Source organism: Astatotilapia calliptera, chromosome 17 (assembly GCF_900246225.1).
Source record: "Astatotilapia calliptera chromosome 17, fAstCal1.2, whole genome shotgun sequence".
Taxonomy (NCBI): domain Eukaryota; kingdom Metazoa; phylum Chordata; class Actinopteri; order Cichliformes; family Cichlidae; genus Astatotilapia; species Astatotilapia calliptera.
Window position 1 is genome coordinate 31,891,145 of NC_039318.1, and position 26,357 is coordinate 31,917,501.

At 42.9% G+C, this 26,357-nt stretch overlaps 1 protein-coding gene across 7 annotated transcripts in view; it reads right to left on the minus strand.

Annotated features, from left to right (window-relative positions):
- The window catches only part of foxp2 (forkhead box P2), a 102,107-nt gene that overhangs the window by 9,616 nt on the left and 66,134 nt on the right, over positions 1-26,357 (minus strand). For 5 of the 7 annotated variants that reach the window (XM_026147617.1, XM_026147615.1, XM_026147616.1 and 2 more), the window contains 10 exons: positions 20,496-20,633; positions 19,174-19,263; positions 17,073-17,253; positions 15,530-15,815; positions 13,738-13,842; positions 7,748-7,835; positions 6,091-6,174; positions 1,679-1,889; positions 713-816; positions 455-556 (listed from right to left, as the gene is read on the minus strand). In XM_026147617.1, the coding sequence (XP_026003402.1) occupies positions 455-556; positions 713-816; positions 1,679-1,889; positions 6,091-6,174; positions 7,748-7,835; positions 13,738-13,842; positions 15,530-15,815; positions 17,073-17,253; positions 19,174-19,263; positions 20,496-20,633 (1,389 nt within the window). The remainder of the gene's footprint in view (positions 1-454; positions 557-712; positions 817-1,678; positions 1,890-6,090; positions 6,175-7,747; positions 7,836-13,737; positions 13,843-15,529; positions 15,816-17,072; positions 17,254-19,173; positions 19,264-20,495; positions 20,634-26,357) is intronic. The other 2 variants (XM_026147620.1, XM_026147621.1) reach the window with 2 other exon arrangements.

Here is a 26,357-nt window from a genome sequence, read left to right on the forward strand (position 1 = left end):
CAAACAGCCATCTTTCTTCCTAATTAACCAATGATATGCGAGAGAAGGTGGTTTTCGGGACTAGGAGGAGGGGTGTATCTCTTAACAAAAGGTGCTGATGATGGAGTGGCTGCTGTATAATTAGTGCGTCAGAGCCCTCTCCTCTCCACGCCAAGCCTCCGCTATTAATTGCACCGAATTAGAAAACGATATCTGAGGGGAGAATAATTCTTTCGCCTGTCATTTCTAAACAGAAAAGGCAGAACGGTGGAAAAATAAATAATAAGAAGAAAAGGGCTCCATTCAAGACAGAGGTTGGAAGGAAAGGGGAGAGGAGTGCTAATCGCTCTGTGCTGAGCAAATATATGCTTTCTTAAGGTTTTGTGTTTGACTTGAGCAGGAGGAAGGAGCAGGCTTTGCTGTGATGGGAGTGAAAGTGCACGGGAGGGTGAAGAGGGGTGTTCATGAAGGTTACCTTCCAAGTTGCAGCATTGCGTCTGAAGTAAGCGAACGTGCGCGTGAACCAGCTGTAGATTTCATTAAGTGTTAACTGCATGTCAGCAGAGTCCATGATAGCCTGAAATGAGATGACATCAAATAACGGTTGACTAACGAGACCAGGTAACTGACACGCATACAACAACAGACAGAGAGGAGAGAGGCAGAGCTGCCACGATTCATGCAGCAATTAATTTTAATCTAATCAGGCAAAGTTAATTTATTTCCCACTCACCTGTCTTATGAGGGTTGCATAAGTAAATGGCGGTCTGACATCTGCGTTCTTATAAAACTCATAGTTTGGGGCAATCTCTGGAAAAATAAATACTGTGTCACCACCTGAAATAATTGGCACATTTTATTCCTTTAGGTATTGAATTTACTCAAGGTTACATCAAATTAAAATGGGGTGGGGTAAGGATTGGGGTGGAGATGGGGATGGAGGGGGGTTGACAGAGAAAGGGGGCACATCAAATCAACATTTTCCATGTCTAACAAAATGCATTTTTAATTAATCTCTCTCGTGAGAGATCTTAAACACTAATACATCCCATAAAATGAAATCCGTGTAGTTAGTTAGGCTCAAGTTGAATAATTTATGTTGCTCCACACTAAACACAGAGAGTAAATATAAACATCAAAAGACGTCCCGTTTAAAATGCAAAGCTTAACACATTGAATGTCTTAATGTAATAAATATTGTATTTTTTTTCCCACCATTATTTGAACTTAATTAACATTCATGTAATATTTATGCACAGAGGAAGTTCTTGTCTATTTACATATAGAGTGATTAAACACACGCTTGCTTTTATAAACCCACCACCAGACAGCTCACACTGGTAAGACCAACAAGCCTCTGCGGTTTGTGGGTATGCGTTTATGTCAGTTGTGTGTGTGTGTGTGTTCACTTTCATGTCTGTGTGTGTGCTAAACTGCTAGAATATGATTACGTAGTTGAAATTACTATTAATAGTCCAGAGTTCCAGGTATTGAACATAATTTTTTCATTAGATAAAAACAGAAACGTATCCTAAACTAGATAAGTGGCATTCTAGTTTATGTCAAATAACTAATATATAAAATATATAAAAATGAGAATAAGCCACTTCATGTTAAATTCAATTAGGAATTGAATTTTTCAGTAACTGGAAGTATTTTGATATCTGTGTTAGGTGCTGCGCTGAGTAGTTGGTCCTACCTGACGACAAAGGCATGGAATATTTGTCCGAGTGGCGTCTGCGCATGGCTCCCATGCTGGGGACGTTTGCTCCTCCCAGCACCGATGGCACGTGGGGCATTGCAGCCATGGGTGTGATAGGTGCTGTGGGCGTGGTCGGTGTCTGAGGTAAGTTGGGGGGTGACGCCGAGGGCAGGTTCTTGGACATGGTGACGCTGGACACCAAGTTGAGCTGCGATGGGAGGAAGACAGAATGTGATTGGTGGAGAGCGTGAAAGAGATAGAAACAACTTGGGGGAGGGGGGGAAGGGGGAAGGAGGAGGAAGGCATTATTTTGTGGTTTCTCTGACAGAGCAGAGTGTCTGCTCTCCTCCTCTCTAACACAGCTGTGTTTCCACTAACAAGGCTCGTGGAGAGGAGCCAGCCCATCTCCACTAATTACAACCACCAAATTGTATCATAAGAATTCTAATTAGAGCACGCTGTTCAAGATTATCCAACGATCAGCCTCCGTGTTATCCTGGCCCCATCTCTCTTTATCTCTCTATTTATCACACCCTCCCTCTCTCATTTCCTTCCTCCCTTTCCATTTACCCCACTGCAGCCACCCATAATTCTTATGCACTGAGGAAATGAGCATATCAAAACTCTTTTTCTACACTGTTGGAGTGCTTTCGCGAACATGGGCTGTCTGACCCTAGTCCCTAACCACAACTTTTCTTACAACAGATTTGAGATATGTCACAAAAGGGGAAGGCTAAATTATTTATTTCCTGGATAGTTTTAGTTGACGGGGTGATCGGAAAGTAGGGAGAAGATGGGTTGAAGTTCTCAGCCTTTGTGTACAGGTTGCAAACTCTACTATCTGATCGACAGGCCCAAATATGTTTTAAAAATACATTTTGGTCAAACTGTATCCAGTGATTTTGTAATTGTATTCTACCAACTACTTCTCGCTTTTTGTGTTTAATGGGACTGTTTCATACTCAACTCTGATTTGTCAATACTAGACTAACCAAAATAATGTAACCAAAAAGGTTCTAGTGCAAAAAAAATCTCTCCTGTCACTTTCAGATTCTATATATTTAAATGAAGACACTATTAGCAAATCAAAGCAACTCCGTGGACAAAGTATGCCATGCACAGGGTCAAACTGCAACTAATTATGTTGCTTTTAACTAAAACTGTCTGCATTTGTAAATCTCAACATTGGGTGGTGCATATGTCATTAAACAACTGCTACAGTAACTAATTACATTATGTTTAGTTTGAACTGATCTGCAATTTGTTAGTGAGAAGAATTCAGGAATGGCGTCTGAAACAAAAACAGTAACAGTACTGTAACAAAGTAGTCGCTACACAATAAAACTTTCTTCATGGCCAGGCTTGAGATACTATCAGTGTGCCTTGAGTGTGACAGAGGTATATGACTCAGTGTGTGCCAGTGTAGATTCCTAATGAAGAATCATAAAGCAAGTATTTTTCCCCCTACAAAAAAGCCTAGCCTGAGTTTTAGTCTAATCTAAACTGCTCTGTAGGTGGACAGTCAATCACAGAAATTCAACCCAACAACACAACTGAAAGCTAATATTCCTCCAGGAAAGATTACAAATGTAATAGATTATTTGTCCTTAATTCAGTGTGACTTTCAGTGCATGAGGAAGTATAGGAAGTGGGAGTTTGAGTTCTTTCTTTGCGTGAGCATACAAAAGACACTTAAATGAATTTACACGGACAGTGACAGCCACTCCACACACATGTGCACTTGGCGTCTTTCTCTCCTTCCCTCCTTTGACATTAGAGGCGAGGAGAGCGCTGCTTACCTCTGGCTCTGCTGCCAGCTCTGCTTGCTAATCGTCCAGCTTTTCCACCACTTTTGCATTTCCTTCCCAAATCTCATGTGAGAGGCTCTAACCGACTGGAAAATTCCTAACTGACCTTTTAGTCTCTGCTCTAATTTAGTCGGAATGGTAATGACATCGTTACATATTCAAACCAAATTGCCTTAATTGTGAATCTACAAGTGGAATGCATCCATTGCGAGAGTTTGAATTAAAAGTGACTTGAAAGATGGAAGGGAATGAGGGCGCCGAAGGCACTGAGAGATGGAGGAGCGAGGCTGAGGAGAAGGTACCGGAGGTCATTTGTGGCATGTGTTGATAAATACGATAAAATGTCAAGTTTGAGACACTCCGGTGGATGTAGTGGTTTTCACATGATAATTATATCCCCACTTAGCTATAATGAGCTGCTGTAGTGATGGGCTGGGACAAGGGATGAGTACGGGGAATGAGAAAGAAACTTTAGAGGTTATGGAAATAATGTACATATTAACCTGTTTTAATAGATCGGATCAAGTGTGTACAGCTACTCCTAATATTATCTACTTTTTTTTAAAGCGTGTACCAGGTAATGTTTTAAACATCACTTTATCTGAACACAAACCATTAATTACACCCCAAGTGCTCCCTGTTGTGTCTTTCACTGTTAAGCACTGTTTTACTATTTTTTTTGACAGACTCACACTGCACAAACACACAACTGACGCCTTCAATAAAAATAGCAATTCATTTCCTTGCCAGCTATGCCGTCATCAAAGTATGCAATGTGCAAATTTGTGTGTGATTTGAAATGTTTCATGTTGTTTTCTCCGTGCATCCTGTTACATACGTGCTTACTAGACCCTGAATTGTGAAAAACTTGATGTATTTTTTTTTAAACAGGGTATCTGATAAACACTCACGTTCTGTATGACAGAAAAAGTGCACTAAACATGCAAACTAGATTCTAAATAAATGCCCTTGTATATGAATATTGGGATGTATTGTATATTTATAATGTTAAAACATAAACATTGCAGACTCCTTGCCTTCGAGCCTTAGTGGCGTAGAGTTCCATTTTTACAAAGTGGAAGTGATTACAGCCAAACAGAAGAAGTGAGCACTTTGTTACCTTTTGAATACACAAGGTTGGGAGAAAGAGAAATGCTAACTTTGACTCGCATCCATCTACGGCATGGCCAAAAGGTAGCATTTAATGAAGTAGAATAGGGTCATATTGGAGGCAGTGAACCAGTGTCTTGTATTCATCTGGTATTAGTTAGCCACGGGCTTCACTAATGAAAAAATAGGACTCACTCTCAGCCCTGATAGGCCAGCGTGGAGTGCTCATTTTTATCAAACTGTGGGGTCGATTTTCTGTCTTGCATCTGCAGTTCTACTGGGTGCAAACTCGAGCTGCCATTGGAAACCGGCCAATCACGCTCTCTTTTGTCCCATCTATTAGCTTTTGCAACAGAAACACGCCTGTGCATGTTATTCCCTGCAACAAATCTCCATATTACCTCCCCTTAAAAAAAATGGGGAATCCTCAAAATTGAGAACTTAACTGTTCGTTTAGGAATTCTGTCTGAATTGCCCCCACCATCAAATGCAATTAGCTGCTCTTTCATGTGTGCTTTATGTAATGCAATACTTCATTAGCATCATTCATTCATATTCAGGCATGGATTATAGGCTGCAAATTCTTTATTGGACGAGATGGAACCAAGCTGCTGGAGTTTTGAAGATTAAAAAAAAAAACTACAGAGAGGGAGAGGAAGAGAGACAGAGAGAGATTGAATAATAAAAAGGGAGTTTGATTCCTGATGGAATTATGGGATAATTATGCTATCTTGTGATTATCTACATTCTATGATGAGAGGTGATGAGGAAAATTATTCTATTGAAAATAGGCACTTACTAAGCAGCAGAAACACGCTAACAATGTTTTGCTCTCAAATATTTCAAAACGTCTGAAATTGGAAGGAAATAATGTTTGCAAAAATGTATCATCTTAATATCAAATTCAAACACTGGTTAGGAGAGATGCATTTATTTTCATTCAATCTAAAAGTAAAAGGCGAGAGAAAGTAAATCCAGAATGGCATCATTTGCCTCCTTCGGTGACCCCGTTTACAATTTGGGATTTTCTTTTTTTTCTGTAACCAATTTCAGCTTCGCTGTGGGTATTTATGTCAACACCACATCATCTTCAGCACTCAGCTGTAATTTTCAGGTGTTTGTTGTTAAAATGACACGTCTTCTCCTCTCCCATTTCACTTTTGAGTGCCGCTGCAAGCCACTGAGCCAAACAGTCATCAGCAGCCAACAGGTTGTTTTGGCTATTATATCTATCACAAAGAAATGACCCTGCGTTTTAGCCAAGGACTCCACCGCTCCACCATCTAATACACTTCCAAACTCCATTGTCCTCTCGCGGCGCACAATAACCGATAAGAAGCAGATGTAACTCTGTATTACAAATCCCATTCCTCCCCCTCCCCTCCTTTCATCTTCTGTCACTCACTCGCACAACTGCTGCACGGTTAAACTGTTCATTTTCTGCGTTCATGGCCGAGCCTGTTTACAGTATCCAGAGCAATATGCACTCACTGGTTTGGGAGATGACTTGGGTTCTGAGGGCCGCATGTGCAAGTGGGTCATCATCGCCTGAAGACGCTCACGTTCTTTAGAAAGCTGTTAAGAGAAGAAGAGAGTACATTAGAGGAGGGAATACACAGAAGAATGAAAATAAACAAAGGTGAGACACGAGACTTGTCTGGTAGAGAGAAAAAGAACAGAAAAGAAAAAGAGGAGATGAATAAAAAGAAAGCACGAAAGGTAAAAGAAGTAGAAAACGAGGGGCTGGGGGAGAAGGTGCAGACAGGTCAGGCAAAACAAATAGCATTTCATCTTTTTGTCAATAGCAGAATTTAGGTCAGAGAGGCTCTGACAGTAACAAGCTGGCGAGGCCATAAATTAGGTGGTCCTGAGTGTCTGCTCAAAGTCCTGTGGACACTGTTAGGGGGATGGAGCGCAGCCAGCAGCTGCTGAGAGGTGAAGAGGTCTTCCAAACAGGGTGCCAGGCGGCCCCGCCTCCCCGGTCCAGTTAGTTGCTCCAGCCATTGCCTATCATCAATCTAATTCACAAGGAGTGACAGGGACTGGACCATGTGAAAGCCTGAACCCTCTCACGCCCTTAATACATACACACACGGATCAAACACGGAGAGAAACAGACAAGCAAGTAGGTGTGCACGCATACACAGACGCTGGGCCTCATTACTAGTGACGGCTCTCAAGAAAAAAAAAAGAGAAGGAGAGATGGTGGGAGTCAGGAATGAAAGAGAAGACAAAGAAGACAAGAGACAGGACAGGCAACACAAGTGTATCACTGTAATTGGTCACACTGTAAAGAGCAAGCTTCAGTAGCTTGGACAGAAAATGAATACATATTTGATAAACAGCTTGGATCTTTTTTTTTCTATTTTGCACAATTTATTTACTTAAAAAAAACAATTTATCAAACCAGAAAGGATGGAGAGATGCTTGTGTTTAAGCAGGCCCAGACTGGCTGAGGGGGTTAGAATTTACACTGTATACCCTCAATTATTATTTTTTTTTAGCACAAAGGAGCTGATTAATAAAACTACCTTCATTCGCTGGGGAGAACTGCTCAAGTCGTAACGAACCACCATAAAGAAACCACCTAGCAGACTGACTGTTTCAGCTGGCACTGAGTTTGTACCCAGTTTGAAATATTTGTTTCTAAAGGAAAAGCAGCGCTTGTTGGCAGTGCTGAGTAATAATGTCGCTCAATCAGCGCTCTCATTATCTAGCCAGCATGACTTCTTAATAAGGTCACGCTCCACCTACTGAAAATAGTTCCCTCCTTTTGAGCTTTCTTCAGGTGCAAAGTGCAGTTAATTAACACAGCAGAGTAGGAGAGATGCGTTTGCTATTAATTGGAAAGAAAAAGAAAGGAAGAGAAAATAAAGCATACGCTTAATTCAATTAAAACAGCCATAATGACTTTGGTTGTAAGGCCCGAGGATTCCTTTGTTTAGTGGCTTTGTTGAATTCAGCAGGTCCTGCTTGTCTGGAAGTATTAAGCAGACCACAATATGGCCTTCCTCTCACACACGCAACTTTCAGAACATAAAGTTTTGAACGGCTGATTCACGAGTTAAGTTCAGTATTGTAAAATAAAACAATATGTGAGACTTCTTCCCCCCGTTTTTTATCCTTTATTATCAGAAAGAAAACGTACCTGTATTTCTAGCTGCTGTACGACCTGCATCTGGACTCTACACTGAGCCGTGCTCCGATCGTCGAGGGCGTGCTCGCTGTTTAGGTGCCTGGCGGTGGAGGAGAAGAGATGACAAGCCAACTTTAAAATCCATACAATATTTCAAGCCCGAAGAAGGCAGCAAGCAAAATTCATTTTCACCATGATCAAAATTTCAGAGGATGATAATTACAGTATCAACTTCAGCACTGTTTTATTTAGATGATAATATTTCTATACTGGGATAATTATCTATAGGATCCCGTACAGGCCCATTGTTCCACTCTGAAATGAGGTAATTAGAAGTAACATGACGGTGTGTGGTGCCATGTTTAACATGACAATAGGCCTGCGCCAGTTTAGATGGCTAACTTCAGTGCCACCCCGAGCGCCGCTTTCTACAGAGAATAAAAGATGCTGGGCCAGCAGAATAGCTTTGTCTCCTTCGTTTACCGAAAACAATACTCACGATTTAACACCAGCAACATTTGACACACAAAAGCGGCTCTTTGCTTGAAGGTGCATTATCTAGCAGCAGACATATTAAATGTATCTGGTGTGTTCGCCTCATTAAAAGAAAAAAAGGCAGCCAGACAGCCATAACAGTCAATGAGGGTTTTTGCCTTGATTGGATTTCGTCTGTAGGACACAAAAGCTCCACCATTAGGATAGACCTTTATTCTTGGTAAAGCGCACATATGCAGACACACACACACACACACACGCACACATACACACATATACACACACACACTCAGAGGAACACCAATATGGGGCAAAACGGGGGTTTCTAAAGTGTTGTGATGCTGGGTAATGAGCCTCTATCTAAATGATCATTGGTGACAAACTCACAAAGCAAGCTTTGAGGAGACATGCTTATGAAATGCCAGAGCTGCCACTTTATCTCCAGTAATTATAGGTTAGCTTGCAGACCCTTCAATGATCATTTACAGCTCTGCCTCCAGTGCATTAGAGGGAGTACAAAATCTCTCTCGCTTTATCTAAGAACACACACGCTTGCTTACATTATCATGAGCTTGCACAAACACTGATTGGCACATATAAAAAAAAATAGATACACAAATACACAGAAATAAGCCCCCTCCCCCCACAAACCCCGTATTCCTTTATTTTCTCCCAAAAGCCTCACTTCTTGTTTATCTGCAACGTGCAAAACAAGCCAACTCACTGAGCTGGTTCCTCCCGACCTGCCAATCAAAACCTGAATAGAACATTTGTAATCACAATAGCTCTGTACCTTTCAATTAGCCTGTGCACATTTAAAACCATTCCATTCTGTCCCTGCTTATACTTTTATAACCATTTCAGGTCTAATGCTCAGAAATTTTCCATTATAAATCAAAAATGAGGCAACATTAAAAAAAAGTGGGGGGGCGCGGAGAGGGACGGATGAGGGATAGCAGCAGAAAGGGAAGGGACGAACTGGTGGATTTCCTCAGCCCTGTGCCTAATTGCTGTTTCAGAATGCGCATGCAAAAAGGGGGCATTTCATTAATCATTTAATCACGTCCCTCGCAGGATGAGGGAACTAATGTTGCAAATACCCTTTTCATTTCACTGCCCATAATGCTATCTTATGCACTTGATGTATGGCGTGTGTCATGAATTACAGCTGCTTCAAAAGCACAGAGCAGGCTGCTCGCTGTCCCTGAAGATACCGCTTTACAAAAAAAAAAAAAAAAAGACAGAGAGAAAGAGAAAGGGGGAAATCTTTATTAAGCTTGCCTCTCATCAACAAGAAGCTTGTTTATCTAATATTTTGCATGTGTTTGTGCTTGGAGGCCTTGTGGAAGTCCTCCAGACAGTTGCAGCTTGCTGCATATGCTCATCCTACTGCTGGCCAGTTAGCAAGACAATTACAGGAAGATTACTACATGCATTTATGAAATATTCAAATGGCTGTATGTCCTACTGTGCATTAATAATGCCACACAAAGACAGAAAGGAAGGGCGGGGGCAGACGCAGATGGGCAGACAGGAAGAAATAATGAAAGAACGCTGTATTTACTGAAATGTGGAAAAATAGATGACTGTGTTTCTGTCCTCTCTGAACTATGAACTTCTCTTGTCTTCTTTGATTAAACAGAAATCTCTTTATTAATCTTATGTCTCATTTTATTTCATTATTCCTGAGTTGTTAACTGACTTTGGCTTCCTCACTTGTAACCAAATTGAAGCATTCTGATGGAATTGTACATTTTGAGGGCAAATAAGAGAATTGATCTAAAATGTAGCATTCAGATAAAACTACTCACACTTTGAGATAAAGAATACGAGCCTTACTGTCCATGAGCCATTCTAGAGAAACACGGATTTCTGAGGATTACCCGTGTGATGAAAGGAATGTAAGAGCAGCGTAGAGAACAGTGTTGCAGAGTGAAATATGTAGCCAAGGTAGCGGAATCAAAGCAAATAAAGAGATAAAGGGACTGATGAACACAGACTGTGGGAGGAGTGATGCACAGCTGTTTTTAACTCTCACATAAAGACTCGTTTTTATTGGAGTCTGCAGTTTCTCTTTTCTCTAAAAGAGAGGGGAACAAAACATCTCAAAGGTTTTTCCCAGTAGCTGGGTACATGAATATGTATAAGCCATCAGTGTCCACTAAGGGCCTGATAATAAATCTGCTCAAGTCCAGAATATATGGATGATACACTTTTGCTAATTGACTGTGTGTATTATCAGGGGCTCAGCACAGAAAGTTGGCCTCCATAACTGTACACAAATTGAGAAAACCTGATATCCACCGCATGCAGATTTACACACACATTCTCTCACACTGTCTCCTTGGTGTCGGTGCCCTCCCTTTTAAAGGTCTTGTCACGGTGCAGCAGACATGTGGAGTGGTAAAAGCAAGCTTACCTATCCAAAGGGGCCGGGGGGCCTGCCTGACTGAGGTGCCTGCCTCTACAGTGTGTGTATGTGCACATTATATAGAGACAAAGACACTTGCCTGATGCCTTGTGGGTTTAATTAGTAGCGGGTTACAGACACTAGGTTAGCAGCTGAGCTCACCATTTTAACATGGAGCCTGCCTTCCTGCCAGTAATAGGAAGAGCAGAATGGTGACGGAGAGTGTAACAGTTAACTGTGTGTGAGTGAGAACAAGTATGCATTTGCAGGTATATTACTGAGGGGGGAAAAAAGCCAAAGTAGGCGGAACAAGACGAGCATGTACAGGAGACGAACACATTTGATGTGTTCAAGCTTTGTTTTTTTAAAGCGCTATAAAAATCTGCAGTAAGCTGGAGGCATTTATTGTACTGACAAATTATACAAATAAAACATCCACATTTACAGGTATTAATTGCATTTTCTGTCTCCTCTGTTTACCAAAAAGGCTCCCACCAAAATAGCCCTGGCACGCAACCTAAAAGCATGAATGTTTCTTTCTCTGTAACTAACACAAACACACCCACAAAGCAGCAACACCCACCACTCGGAGAAACATTCCCAGCAATATTATTTCATTTTGAACTTCACAGAGCTAATTCAGGGTGCCAGCCACCTTGCGGCTACCTTTTCCAGGTGAGAACACTTAAAAGCGCACTGAAGAGCTATTAAATGCTGATCTTGACAAGTTTCTTCATGGAACAAAACAATAGATGACTAAACGTGTCACCGCCGCTGAGCCGAGCTCCTACAGCGAGCTACGAGACGCCAGCTTGACTCGGGTCCCCTCTCCCCCTTCCACCCCACCTCCCTGCATACATAACCCACACCCAAGTACCAACATCTAAACTGTCATCTACATCTGACACCCACTTTATGTAACCCCGTTTAAGCTGCACTTGTGTGTGAGTGCATCTGTGTGTGTCGTCGACTGGCATCTCCGGAAACATGAAAGGACTCCCTCTGACACCTACAATCACTGCTCCGAGGCACGCCACCGAGCAGCCATCTTTGTTCTGATGACAAGTCTGCCTTCTTTGTTGGTGTCTGTTTTCATGTTCTGGCTGGGTTACAGTATAGAGCCAGCCTCTGACTTGCAGTGGTGTGTGTGTGTGTGTGTGTTTTCTGTTTTGTACCAGCCAATGTTCTGGCAAGTGTTCTTACAAAACCGTCTGCCAACCTGTGCTCTCGCTTTCAAGTATGAAATCTACCCATTTTCCCTCTATCTGTGGAGCTCTCTCAGTTTGTCTTTACAGCCATGCATCCTTTTGCATTGGCTTACCAGCTTATTCGCAGGCACATGGCTTTACACACACTGTATCTATGCCCCTCACCTAAATAACCAGCTAAGCCACCTAGACACAGTATCCTTACAGCACACAGACTTACGTGTGTTTGAGCGTGAAAGGAGCATACAGTGCCAAGAAATAGACTGATGTCTTCTATAAGTAAGTGTACTAAGGTGATAGGACAAGATATCAGAAAATCTACTAATCCGATAGAGGCTTGCCTTATCACGCACACATCTGTTCTCAAGCTGCAAGGCAAACTGTTCTACCTGGACTGCCGTACATGTATTCCAGGCTGGACAATGGATTGTACACATGCATTTGGCTTTTCATAAGCATGACTAGATGATGCTTATGGTTATGCCATGCTCACTCTAGAGCACTGGTATTGGCATTGACATGTATGCGGCACATTTTCCACAGGGGATTAGCAAACACACTTGTCAGACTATGATTCATTGAACTCCACTGCCGTCAATAATGGGGCCTTTAAGTGATTTTATGCCTTGGCAGTGTGTGAAAATGGAGTCTAATGTACTGCCTCCCTCTGTCTTTGAAAGACAGGTAAACACCATGTTTATTAGTGTCATTTCATTTTACAGATACACCTTTTAGCTTTAATTCACAAGCCGGCATTGAATTAGCAAAGCCTGACCTAAATATGACTGTTTTTTTAAAGCCTTTTGTAACTTTACAGCCACTACAGTAGAAAAATGCATAATTTGGAAAATAAGCCAGAACAATGTCCTGATTTTAAGAGTTTGTGCGAATTCACATGGACATTTACAGCCCATGAAAAACACTCACCAGATCGTTATTTCACAGTTAATTACAAATCTAATTAGAATATTCAAATTAAAGCTTTCCCCTTTCTTTTCTTCTCTGTGTGAGAGCAGGGAGCCGGGGAAAGAGTGAGAGAGAGAGAGGCAGAGGGAGACTCTCACTGAGTGGCAATGTGATAACCTGTAATCGGCAGTGCTGCAAACACCTTCTTCCTTTGATGTCCCCCCACTAACATCCTGGCAACAAAGCCGGCCAATTACAAATGAGCTAATTAACTAAATTGTTGATGGAGCATGAAGAGTCCATTCGCTCTGGCGCCTGCACCATGACAACAGTGAATGGGGGCCTTTGTTGTGGAGGTAAGTGTGCGGCCGTGCGAGTTGCCATTAGCTTTTGACGCTTTTTCACAAACCTATCAGGCCCCTCCACGCCAGGAAGGAAAATTTGTTATGGACCAGAGTTGGTTTGAATCCTGCACTACTAGAGAGAAACCCTGTCAACTAGCTGTCTATAAGGTCAAAATGGGCTCTGTGAAAAGCAGTGATGTTTTCTTTGTTAGGCCCCCACAGAAAGACCAAGCACTGTACTGAAGGCGATCGCTTTCAGAGATTGTTATTTCCATCTTCAGTCATTTTTATGTGTTATTATGGCTCTGTTCTGGGAGCTCCCCACCCTTCCTCACACGCACACATGGAAAGCAAGAGGCAGGAACAAGAAACAGCACTACCTCGAGGGATGTGGGTTGCAAAGCAACTTGCAGAGGGACAGCGACTATATTCAGGCTAAAAATGCTTAAACAGCACACCCTATTTGAGATGTGTGGCATCAGATGATTTGGGCTGGCACTAGGATCAACTGATCAGGGAGGATGGCAGCGAAAACTGACTTTTCAGCTTGCCTGAACTACTGCTACACTCAGTATATTAGTATATATATAATATATGTTATTTCCAGTATTACGTATTTGTATTAGAGCATGTCCTTACTTCAAAAACTGTCCAAAGTCTTCACAGATGTTCTCACAGCCGGGCCACTTGCACACACCGTGACCATACAGGGGGTGAGTCCCTCCACTTTCTTCGTGTAGTGAACTAGAGGCGGGCCCAAAAAAATGAGCAAACAAGAAACGGGAAATAGCAGATTAAAGACACGCTGAAAGAGGTCAGAGCACTAATTCAGCAATTCATGTGATGAATAACCAGGGCTAAATCAGACAGAGAGAAAGCAAGGGATGAATGCAATAACAGCAGCTTTATAAAAAGGAAATTTGGGAACTGGGATGTTGATGGCTAACAGCCATTCAGTTTAAATAATCACTACAGGATAACTATATTAAGATGGCAAAGACTAATGTGTGAGAAATAGGCTGGACTACCATCCCCGATGGAAATCTAGTTTTGTCTCCACTGTAGTCACCATCCCATCTTGTAAAGCCATTATGGGGAGGAGGGGTGGAGGCTTTCAAGTAAACATTAAAAATCCAGACAGCCATATAATTTTCATCAGGAGATTAATACTCTGTGTAACTTATGTTCTTTGAGGACAAGGGGAGCAGGGGTGTTCTGGCGTTTTTCAAATGGCACCCAAATAAGTTACGACCCTTCCTAGACAGCACATCCTATTAAAGATGACAGTTTAACCTTTTAGGCCAGGCGCTAGTGTGTCTGTGTGTGTGTACGAAAATGTGAATGAGAGTGTGTACAGTCTGTGTCTTAGCGTGTGTTTGTCTGTATATAGGTTACACATGTGCATGCATGTGTGTGGTCGATGGCTACATGCATTCATGCCTGTGTGTCTTAGTGCAGGCAGAGCTCACGCTGCGTTTTACAGAGGGGCTTTCCCCTCATCGATCCATGGCATGTTAGTAAGCAGTGCTCCTGACAATACTCCTTGTTCGATCATTATGAGACACCACACACCCCTCGGGACACAAGCAGATAAAGTCTTTCTTCCTTCTCTTCTTATCCATTCCTTTCCTCTCTCTTTCCCTCTGTCTTCCTTCTAAAGATATCTTTTTCAAGCCTCCTTTTAGTGGTACTGGAGAGATAGCATCTACTTTAAACCAATTACACAGCACTTCCACCTCCAGTGTGAGTCTATACCGAGCATCTACACAGACACACACACACACACACACACACACACACACACATCGCTACACCCTAAGTCCTTATTATAATATCGCCCAAGAAAAGCCTTTGAATAATGCATGGGCCAGATAGGCAGATATGTGAACAGTCAGTGTTTCGGTGCTGGATGCATTTATAAAAGACGGCATCACAAGGATAAACATCCTGGAAACGCCACTCAAGGCATCACGTATTCTGTTTACATGACAAGCAAGCATGGAAGGTAATTTTCAAAAGAGAAAAAAGAAAGAAAGCACTAAATACTTAATGTACAAGGGGGTTACCTTGTCTTCTCTGCCAGAGACGCTTGTTGTAAGTGCGCCTGGCTGCATGGCGTCGTCTCCCCGCTTTTGATATGTGTGTGCAAGCTAAGTGTGTTCAACTGAACGCATGGTCCCCCGGGAGAACAAGGCTCTTATTTTTTTTCCTTAAGACACTAATAAACTTTTGAATAAATAAACAAAACGCCCAGCTTTCCCTGAAGTAACGATGGCTTGTTGTTGAGTGCCTTGTTTTGATGTGTTCAATCGTGGCACGGCAACAAACAAGCTCGTGTGAAGAGTACGAGTGCTGTAAACTTTTCATCTTCCCTTGCTTCTTCCTCTGTGATGCATCAAAAAGGTGGCGGATGGCATTTTAGTTGGTTTACCTCTCTCGCTCCCGTTCTCTTTCCCTTTCCCTCTCTCTCCTGTGGTTGAGGGCGGGAGACTGTCCGTTGGCGATGGAATGGTGAGAGATGGGCGGCGATGCTTTGGCGGGATTGGAGGAGGAGGTAGTTGAAGAAGAGTTGTTAGTGGACAGGTCTAAACCGCCGCCGCCACCCACGCCGGTGCCAGTGCCGCTGCTGTGTTTGATGCCGTTGTCCTCCATTCCGTGACCGCCGCCTCCGGTAACGTCCTTCCACAACTGCTGGAGCTCTGCGGGGCTCAATCCAGCTAGAGACATCAAGAAGGAGATAGAGAGAGAAATAGATAAGGGAACAGAGAAAGTATACTGAATGAATAAAGTTGCTCAACTTAATACTTAATACAAAAAAAAGGAAAAGAGTCCAAGCTGTTTTATTAGCTCTCACTTGCACATTGTGGTTTTCAGTTTAGGATGCATTGCACTCTGTGTTTACAGGACAAAAGCTTAGCTCTGTATGGATTATTCAACAGCCAGAGAAATTCCATACAGCTGCATGACTGAAGGCCCTGCTCTCAGCAAGGGCAAACTCGAATATGAAATCACAGTTTCCTGTTTATTGAAGCCACGTACAGTCTTCTCTGCACAGTCAAATACTGGTTTTAAGCTGGTTATGAATCACTTGTGTAGCTCTGACGCACAACGACTCGTGTGTGTCCAATGAGTAAAACTACATAAAAAAAGACTGATTATACTGAATATGAGCAAGTTCCACCTAAAAACAACAAGCTTTGTCAACTGCTGCTTTTCAGCTTGGCACAGAATTAAGCAGTTTCCTTTTATTTCCTCCTAACATCTTCCTGCCTGTTGTCTTCGTCTGCGCCATTTTGGTGGTAAACAACAAACATAGGTGTTTACTTGGCTCGGGAGGGGAAAAAACAAAAATGGAGCCTGCTCTCTTCTCCTCGCTCTCTCTCGCTTGTCTTTTTATTCTTCTCTTTTGCCTCTCCTTTGTTCTCAGTAAAGGCAGTAAACAAAAACAACAACAACAACCTCTGAAAGAAGGAGGGGGAGTTGGGGAGTGAGGGAATAGAAACAGAGATGGAAAAACAACAAACAGAGGCAGAGCACAGCTGAGAGAGGAACAGAGGAAGACAGAGAAAGCCATAATCAGATGAGAAAAGAGTGGAAGAGAAAGGAAGAACAGAAGACTAAAAACAATCATGAGGGGAGTTAAGGACAAAGTGAATGGTAGAAGGGCATACCAATGAAGGGATGGCAGACAGACAGACATACTTAAAGATAACGTATGAGAGACACAGCAGCATACCAATTAGAAAAAGACAGACAGGACAGAAAGGCAGATGAGTAGTAGGACAGATGGGCTTGGAGACACTAGACAGCCGGAAGGAACAATAAAACAGAGCCAGACTGTGAAAAGCACTAGTAGACAAAAATACAGGAAGTATGTGACTACTGCTGCAAGTCACGTGCTTAATATCAACGCAACTACCTCCCTGCTCCCTCTTCTTCCCACCACTCCTCCTCCGCTCTCCTCCTCCTCTTACCTGGTGGTGGTAGGGTTTGTCCGGGCAGGGCGGCTTGGCCTGGAGCGGGACCAGGCAGTGTGAGCAGGCCCTGCCGCTGCATGTTGAGCAGGTGCTGCTGCTGTTGGAGCTGCTGCATCTGCAGGAGCTGCTGCTGGAAGACGAGCTGCTGGGCGGCCAGCTGCTGCTGCTGCTGCTGTTGCTATAGAGAGAGAGAGAGAGGAGGAGGAAGAGGAGAGGAGCAAGAGAGGAGTGAAGAGGAGAGGAGAGGAGGGAAAATTACAGACGAATTAACAACTGAGTGAGCGGGAGAGGACAGAGGAGACGGAGCGCTGTTTGTGCGTGAAGAGTGTGCACTCAGTCGCCTCTGCTGTGACCTTAGCTACACCTCTCTGCTTCTTCTTCTGCTTCTCTACACGCTCTCTCCCTCTCTGTCTGTGCTCACTTAGTCTTTCCTCCTGTTTTTTTTGGGCTGTACCACCTTCTTCTCCTGTCTTTGTGTATGTTCATGTCTTTGAGCACATACACACACACAAACAAAGCTATGCTGATATACCAGCTCTCAAGCCTGTCAGTGTATGTGGCTTGTGATTGTGTATGATACTAAGCCTCTGGTATAATCCCCCCCACCACCACCCCTGATAGTTAATTGTCTCGCCTTCACTGATGGTCTGTTACAGCTTATGTGACCAGAGGGAACTAGCAGAGAGAGATTTAAAGCTGCATGTGAATGCATAGACACAAACACGCACAAACACAAACACACATCCACTGCACTACACCCCCCCTTCCACTCCCTCTCAGCCCTCCTTGTTGGCTCACAGAGTTGTTTATCGCTGGGCCAGACAGGCAATTGCGTAAGCTTTGTGCAAAAAAAGAAGAAAAAAACAAAGACAAAAACAAAAACAACAACAAAATGAAAAACATCAAACTCAGCCACCGCTGCAAAACAACTGAGAAAGGGAGTGAATTTAGAGAGAGACAAAAGCAGTTGGCTCTGAGCTCTGAAACACAGCCGTACTGCAAACACCTATTAGGAAGCAAAAATCTCAGGTAATGATTGGCTGCAAGTGCACATTCACTGAGGCTTAATGGGGTATACTTTTCTGTATTTCCAGTTAGCTGTGCATATGTAATGCTTTAACCACAGAGGCCAGTTTCTGTTGTCACGTTTCTGTATGCTAGTGATGGTGTACCTAGAAAAGTATGGAGACTGAGGGACTGAGAAAGGGAGAGGGGTTGGGTGGGTTTGGGGGATAAAACCTGTGATGCGCTCACTGGAAAACAGGCTGCATAATGGAGTGGTGGTGGCGGGAGGCGGTTTGCCCCCCCCCCCCCCCAAACACCTCTCCTCTGCCTCAAGAGAAATAAGGGAGCAATTTCTATTCCATATTTGATGGCGAGCCTCCTGAAAAACTCTATTCACAAATCCAAACAGAAACAAAGCCGCGGGGAGGTCAGTTGTGACTTCCTGTAAGGGCAGCATAATGGGCTGCTTGAGGAGAGAGAGAGAGGGAGATGAAAAAGAAAGACAGAACGCGTGTGTTTATGTGATACCCATTTTTGAATCAATTTAGCCGTTCCCACAGAATTGCCTGGCCGTGGCTCTAGACCTGGACCGACGCTGTTACGCAAATGTGGCTGGGGCTGTCATGCTCCTCTACTGCTCCATGATATCCAAAGAGAACAAGACAGAGGCATGTCTGTCGACCGGCTGCCTGTCATTGTGATTTATGAGCGATGCACATTGCAACTTCAGAGGTGCTGCATGTGTTTGTGTGCCCGCAGAAACACTTCATTGACGAGGTGGCTGCAGCACCCTTTGACTTGTGTGAGCATGTGTCAATACAGACAAGACATGAAACTGTCTTTAACTGGATCTCCATACTGCATAATGCTAGCAGGAATCAGAGGAGAATAGCCAGCACTGCATGTGTATGCTGTGGGGTTATTGTAGTATTATACCTCCGGGTTAGCCCGCTTAATTACTTTATTTCTAGAACAACAAAGCTGTCTGTTTTATGGTGCTTATTACTATCTATAGAGAATCTACATGCACACATTCACCATCTTTTCCCCATGAGGCTAAATTACTATGTTATGTCCCCGGGTGTGCACCTACCTCTTTAGCCTGCTTGCCAGGGTGTTGCTGCTGCAGAAGTTGCAGATGAAGCTGTTCCTGTTGTTTCTTATAAAACTCCTGCAGGTGTTGCTGTACATAAACACACAAGCAAAAGTAGAAATCCAAAATGAGTTTATGTATTTATCAAAGCAAAGTTAAAAAAAAAAACCCTGAAATTTTCTGTTACACAAACTTGGTGAGGCTGATCTATTATATCTTTTCAGTGTCAGACTCAGATCTTTGCAGTCTTTCACAATTTATTTCCTATGGAATGTTAATAGTCCCACAGTGCTGCAGGGATAACAATCCATCATATTAACTATGTATTTAGCTGCCAGAAGGTACTGGCTTCCTTTGGAGTGGTTGAAATAAACAAAATAAACTCTCTTAGGATCAAGCTCTGTACTTTAAACTGATTCTATTAACACACATAGTCAAACCGCTATTTAAACTTTCATATCATTTTTTTTTCCATGTGGCTGTTTGGCCTAAAAAGAGAAGCCAAAGCAGGCCAGGCCACTGGAATGCTTGATCCAGTTCTATGCAAACTGCTACTGAAATATACACGCTTTAACAGACTATATGCAAGAATCAATTGAGAAATATTTTTAAATACGTAAATCAACAACAGAAGGTAGATGTTGATTTAGTGACTGATGTGTATGGCAGATGATCAAGCTTTCTATCAAATCTTATGTGAAACTAAAAATGTTGAGTCACATTTTAAGACAAATCCCTGTACTTGCACAGTAGAGCGTGAAAGCATGTGACCACATCGAGCTGGGGAACTCTTAATGAAGAAGACTCAGAATGACTGACATTCTTAATTAAACTATTGTCTTTTTCTTAATCAAATCTATGAATGACAAATGCATTTCAACTCTGCCGAGTGCGCTTTCTCAAGTTGATTCCAAATATTACATCACCATCACTTATCGTTCAGCTTCTGCTGCACAGCCCAACTATGCCCTACTCTCACAGTCCCTGATGGATGCTTGTCAGGGAATTGAACCAGCGACACACTAGAGACGGTTAATTAGAGGTGACATGCAGGAGTACGTCAATTTCCGATTCCCCTTGGTAAGCGTGTCAAGGACATGGGGCTGTGGTGAGTTGGCGTAACTGGTGGCTGGGCACACTTATGTGGAGGGGTTGTGTGTGCATTTTTGTGTATGCCTGTACAAACACCAGACTACATTTTTATGTGGATTTAAATGTGTAACTGTATGGATGTGGGCAAACCAGCCTAGGTGATGATGGGGTATGTCACAGCATGAGTGTCACAATGTTCATACGGTGCATGTAGGTTGGAGTGTGTGTACCTGCTGCAGCATTACAGCCTGCTGCTGCTGGAGCAGAGCCTGGAGCTGCTGGGGGGAAAGCACCTGCTGCTGGAGGATCTGCTGCATCTGCTGCGGCGTCATCACCTGGGGACTCATCATGGCCACTGACACTGGAACCTATACATGGACGATGATGGGGAAAAACAAAGAAAACGAAGAGCTGAATAAGTTTTCAGGCATAGTGGCATGGATCTGCTGGAAGTGTGGTAATTGGTGGTTGGAGAGGTAGGGAGAGCAGGCCTCTCATGGCCGTGATGCTTTGCAGCCTAGAGGAGATGCTGAAGGACAGATGGGTGCCGTGCCTTTGTGTTGCTCATCTTATTTTCCTTCCTTTACCCCGCTGGGAAAAGTAAAGGATTTAAATAGACATAGACCTTAATTAGCAGGACCCTTGAACTCCCCCACTTTATCAGCACCGCTATTATGAAACAGCGTGAAAAAATGCACAACTCTAAAGCTGATTGAAACTACGCTGATGAAGTGGACGCATGGCAGGAACAATCAGCATTATGTCATGGGAGTTTGGGGTGTACCTGAAGTATTCTTTTTTCATCTGTTGGAACGGTGTGAAAGCAACTCTTAAGTTCTCATAAAGGCTGCTGGTGTAGTAGGCTACGTAATTTTGAAAAATGCATGCCCTTTTTAGGTAATACTCGTTGCAGTAGAAGAACATCTCCAAAACAAAACCAAGATGCGTACGCTGCTTATGCCACTTTCTTCTGAGGAGACAGTGCGAGCCACTTCTGAGGCAGCAGAACAGTAGAGCGATGATACGTTTCTCTTCAGGCTTTGATTGCATGCACACGTTCTAACAGGGGAGAGTAGGCTTGCAGTGATATTGTGGAATTTCTGCTCCTTGTAGCTGCTTAAATATTGAATGACTTGTGTGTGTGTGTGTTTGTTTACTCCTCAGTTATGGAAAAAAGAAGCCAACATGAGTGAATGATTTAGTGTTCAGTTCGGTTCAGTAACACAACAGCTCAATGCTTTTTTACTGAATAAGAAGACTAAAGTGGCACATTTCCAACATTTGCAGATACAAATTAGTTTGTTGTTTCTTGAACAAGAATTGTGGCATCCTAGAGCTGAATGGTAAACAGGCAGGCATTTTAGACCTTAACATAATTAAAATATCAACATGTAGTAACACTTTTACTGAACTGCGACACTGCTTAGCATAGAGGTGCCATGACAGTAGCTAGCCTATATGGAGTGTCAAGGGGCCAATAAGACATCCCTGTCCTCATCGCCAGCTAATCAAGCTGGCTTGATTACTTTCCATGTGCGTCTCTCCTCCCTCCCTCTTCCTCTCTCTCTCGTTCTCTCTCTGTCAGGCCTTGACACGTCCTTGTTTAGTTCTCCTCTCCTCAACGCCTACCCCCCACCCCAGGTTTTCCCCCCTCTTTGATTAGCCGAGACATTTGCATGGTCACTACACATTTTTCATTTTAGAAGTCATTATGCATTAGTGGCTCCTGATCGCCCGCCTTGACTAATCCTGATGAACTGAAAATCACAGCTGAAGGTCAACTTCCAGCCGGCCCCGCTGCACATTCATATTCATATTCAAACAAATCCTGCCTCCATTGTTCATTAGGGTCTTAGAGAGAAGGGACTCCATCTAAGGTGGAAGAGATGGAGGAGGAGGAGGAGGAGGATGTTGTTGTGGTACATCTCTTTTCTTCTCTGGACTCCTCGATGCAAGAGTACAAGAGAAAATGCACAAGGTGCGGAACAAAAGCCGTCAAAAATTTGCAAATTAAACAGTCCACGTGTAATTATGCAAATGCTGCGCTTACACCTTCAATGCTATTAACCCTTATAGGTATATTTGCAAGGTAAGTAATTACCCCCGCAGTCACTCCTGTTTTTGTGTTGGATACCATTACAATGGAATGCGTGCAGCCGAGAAACAACACGAGAGATGCACTCATTAAGACTATTAATTGGGTGCTGGCTCAGAGATGTTTAAGTTTACAAAAAAAGCACAAAGTATGCAGATGCATATATTTTCTGCATGTTATTTCTAACTGTTTTTAGCTTAGAACTGATAAACTATAACCATTCAAAGTCAGGGATTTTAGCAGCAATGAATACAACTAAACAAAACAGAAAAAATCAATAAAAACAGAAAGCAACCAAGTTATGAGATGAGGAAGCTCTCTTTATGCTTTTATTAACTTTTTAGAGACATAATGGGTGATAATCATCTTCATTTCACAGCTCCAAACAAAACAAAAAAAATAAAATAAAGGAAGGGGAACCAAAAAGAGAGAAAAGGCAGAAGGAAGAAAGAAAGGGGAGAAAAGGCACTGGCCCACGTCTATTGTGAAGTGCAGCACAATGCTAATTCCAGCATTTAACTGCATGCTTTTCTGCTTGACGTATCAGAGGCTCCAAGATGAAAGCAGATAAGTAATTGCTCTCCTGGTTCTTATTCTTCACTGACAACCCATAAATTTAATTTTACACACACGTTCATTTACATTTTCGAGTATATGACATGATAATTGCAGGAATATAACACCTCCATTCTGCAGGATACTGCAGGAGGGCTTGATTGACATGAGCGGTGAATTGAAAGGAACAGGAGGCTGAATTGCTTCTCCTTGAAATGATTTTGCCACGAAGGGATAAAATTAATGAGCATTTAGAAGACGCTGGCAGTGGCGTAAACATCCGTGCACCGTGAATAGACTCTCTTTCCTATTGGTCTGTGCCTCTGTTTCTCTGTAATCCAAAAGGATACATTTCCAGTACTGCAGCACCCAAAAAAAAAAAGGAAAAGAGAAAAATTATTAATGGTATTTATTAAATTGTCTGAAATTAGCTGCAGCTGATGTCGCCACTGGGGACCTTAAAAAACAGAAAAGGTTAGCCTCCTGGTTTTAATAGTGCAAATTTGGATGGAGAGCAGCAAGCTAATGAGTTTTAAAAATGGCATTTGAATGTAACACCAGCTTTATAGACATTTGTAAGAAAAAAAAATGTAGTTAAAAACTGCATATTTTGAAACATTTGAGCTGCTATTTATTTCCGCCCCTCGTTTTAATAAGCATGTGGAGCTACACTGACATGAAGGTGGAGAGGGTAGAGAGTAAAACAAAAGCCATTTAAATTGGCTGATGATGAGAAAACGTTGCTGGGGCCCTCACCAGAACAAGCAGATCATTACAGCACACTTGTCACACCTGCACCCTATATCCAGCCTCTCCAACACCCTGTGAAAGGTCAAGCTCATCCACAGAGAGCTCAGGTATCTCTTCCTGAGATGGCTCGCACGGTTGTCTATCCTGACCAATGGACACTTCCAGACATTACACCCACTGTGCGGCACTTTATCTGTGAGATACGTTTTTTTACGAACAAACTCAAATGAGCTAAAGCAGAGATAAAATGTATCAGAGTTCTAGCTCGAACAATTAGTCTAGCAGAAGGGAATTCCTATTATTTGATTTTATTCCATCATACTTAGCACTAATAAGCAAGCAGGGGGGTAGGGGGTGGGGGGCAGTGAATAAATGGCAGTCAGAAACACTGAGGGGGTTGGAACATGTGGCTGTTATCAACGACATAAGTTGCTGTAGTACTGAACGGGGAACTGTGTGGAGCTTCAGACACGGCGGAGATAAAGGCAATGAGAAATGGAAGGGTCCTAGTCGGTAATTATTGTGGATCCTTGGCAGGAGAGTCACTGCTAATTAAGCCACAAGATTCATTTTACACATGAAAAAGAAAAAAAAAGATTAAGAAATCTAGAGAGAAAAGAGACAAACCTCTCTACATGTAGCCTCCCTACATTTCCTTATTTCATCTCAATCTCCTAAGCATCCCAGGGGGGGCACGGGCCACAACGCCGAGCAGACCTCCACCGTAGTTTGTGGACTTCTGACCTCTCAACTCCATTTCAGTTGACACTGCTCATTTACTAGCCAATTACTGCCAAATGTGGCTGGGCGATTATTGATAGCTGGGACTCTCCACCAGAGGACCACCAAGGCGACAGGGCGAGCTGGTGTGGCTTGCACCTGACTGAGAAGTTTGCAAGAGGCCTGATTGTGTTTCCTATGCAAAATAACACACGCATACATAAGAGTGATTACGCTCAAATGCATGACGTGTGTTCAGCTTAGGGAGATCAATACTGTAGATTGTCAGGACTGAAGCTAAGTAGATTACTGAATGTTTTCCTAAATCAATTTCCATAGCAGTTTGGCAGCAGTGCATGGGAAGTGCAATTTATCATAACATAAAGACCCATCATGTAAAAGCCTCTAATAAAAAAGCCCAAGGAGATTGGAACGGGCTTAGCACAATTTCCATATTGATTTATCTCTACAGGAAAGAAAGTCACTGATTAAGCGTCCTGAATGTAGTGTAGCTGTGCGACTTTGTGCACATTGTTTGTGTCACTATCAGTACAAATTGTCACACCTTTATCATTAAACTGGCACAATTCACTCTCGACTGATGCCTCCCTGCAGGTGCACACAGTTCAAGAGTAAATGGGAGCGACAGAAAGAGCGAGCGGGAGGGAATTATAAAAGAAAGTGCAGAGAGAGGAGAGAACTGTAATAGAAAGAAAGTGAGAGAGCACAAGTGAGAGCAGGTGGATGTGGGGTGCGTGTGTGTGTGTGTGTGTGTGTGTGTCGGGGGTGGGGGGGTTACTTTCCTCTGATGTTGCAGGTAATATGGCCTCCACTGGATCAGCCTCTTCATCAGTGACACACAGTAAATTACAAGTGCTTCAAGCAGCTCAGTGAATTATAGTTCATCACTTGGAAAGGCTTTCCCCCTCACCACCAGGGCCCGGGCGTATCAGATCTGCCGGTTAGGATCCAATTAACACCCTGGCCAGAATCATCTGATTGCATGTGTAAGGGCTGGTATAACTCGTTTATTGCACCCATGTATCTTCTGTCACAAGGTAAATTTGTTGCTGCTACATCAAAGGTCTGAGCTACTTTTTTTTTTTTTATCCCTCCCTCTCACTTTCTCTTGATCCCCCAAACTCAGCTACCTCGCCTTGGGGTAGCATTTCAACTTCTTTTGCATCACAATGATGAACCTGCTCTGTCCTCGCAATTTAGCAATCTTGTCCTGTAGGTGTTGTAAATGCAGGGGGAGGAAAAAAAAGAAGTAGGGAAGGAGGGAGATGAGGGTGGGGGGGAATCTTGTTTTCTGGTTACAAAAGCAGTAACCAAGGGTGTTTGACTTAAAATGTGCTGACGTTTTTCCCCCCTCTTTCTCTCTCAGAGTCAACAGAAGTTTTTCTCATGAATAACATAATACCCCCCCAACACTCTTTTTTCCCTTCTTCTCTGTGATAATTTTTCTCTATTTTCAGATCCAACCAGAGGGGATGCAGAGGAAAGATATATTCATAAATGTAAATGTGAAGTAGCATCCTTTAGCCACGCAGACTGGAGTTGGCTAACTTATGCTTAAGCCTGGCGTCACAGCCCTTTTCCCTGCATCTGTGTGTGTGTGCGTGTGTTCCGGATGAAAGCCAATAAGCAGATGAGTGCTGCTATTGAGATGATATTGGTTCAGTAGTGAAATGTGTGGACCTGACCTTTAAAAAGTGTGACACTTCCTAGGATGGCCCAGTGCCCGCAGCCGGTGTGACTGGCCTGGGCAGGAAGCTGCAAATTTACAGAAAACACGGCTAAACCAACATCTCTGCCGATCCATAAACCAACCATAAAACCTTAAATATTTTCATTCATAGCTGAGCTTTGCACAGATGGAGCTGAGGTTATTAGTCTTGTAGAAAAAGTAGTCACAGCTCGATGGTGTGAAAGGTGACACAGCAGCAGTTGCAACACTTGCTCAGGGCGA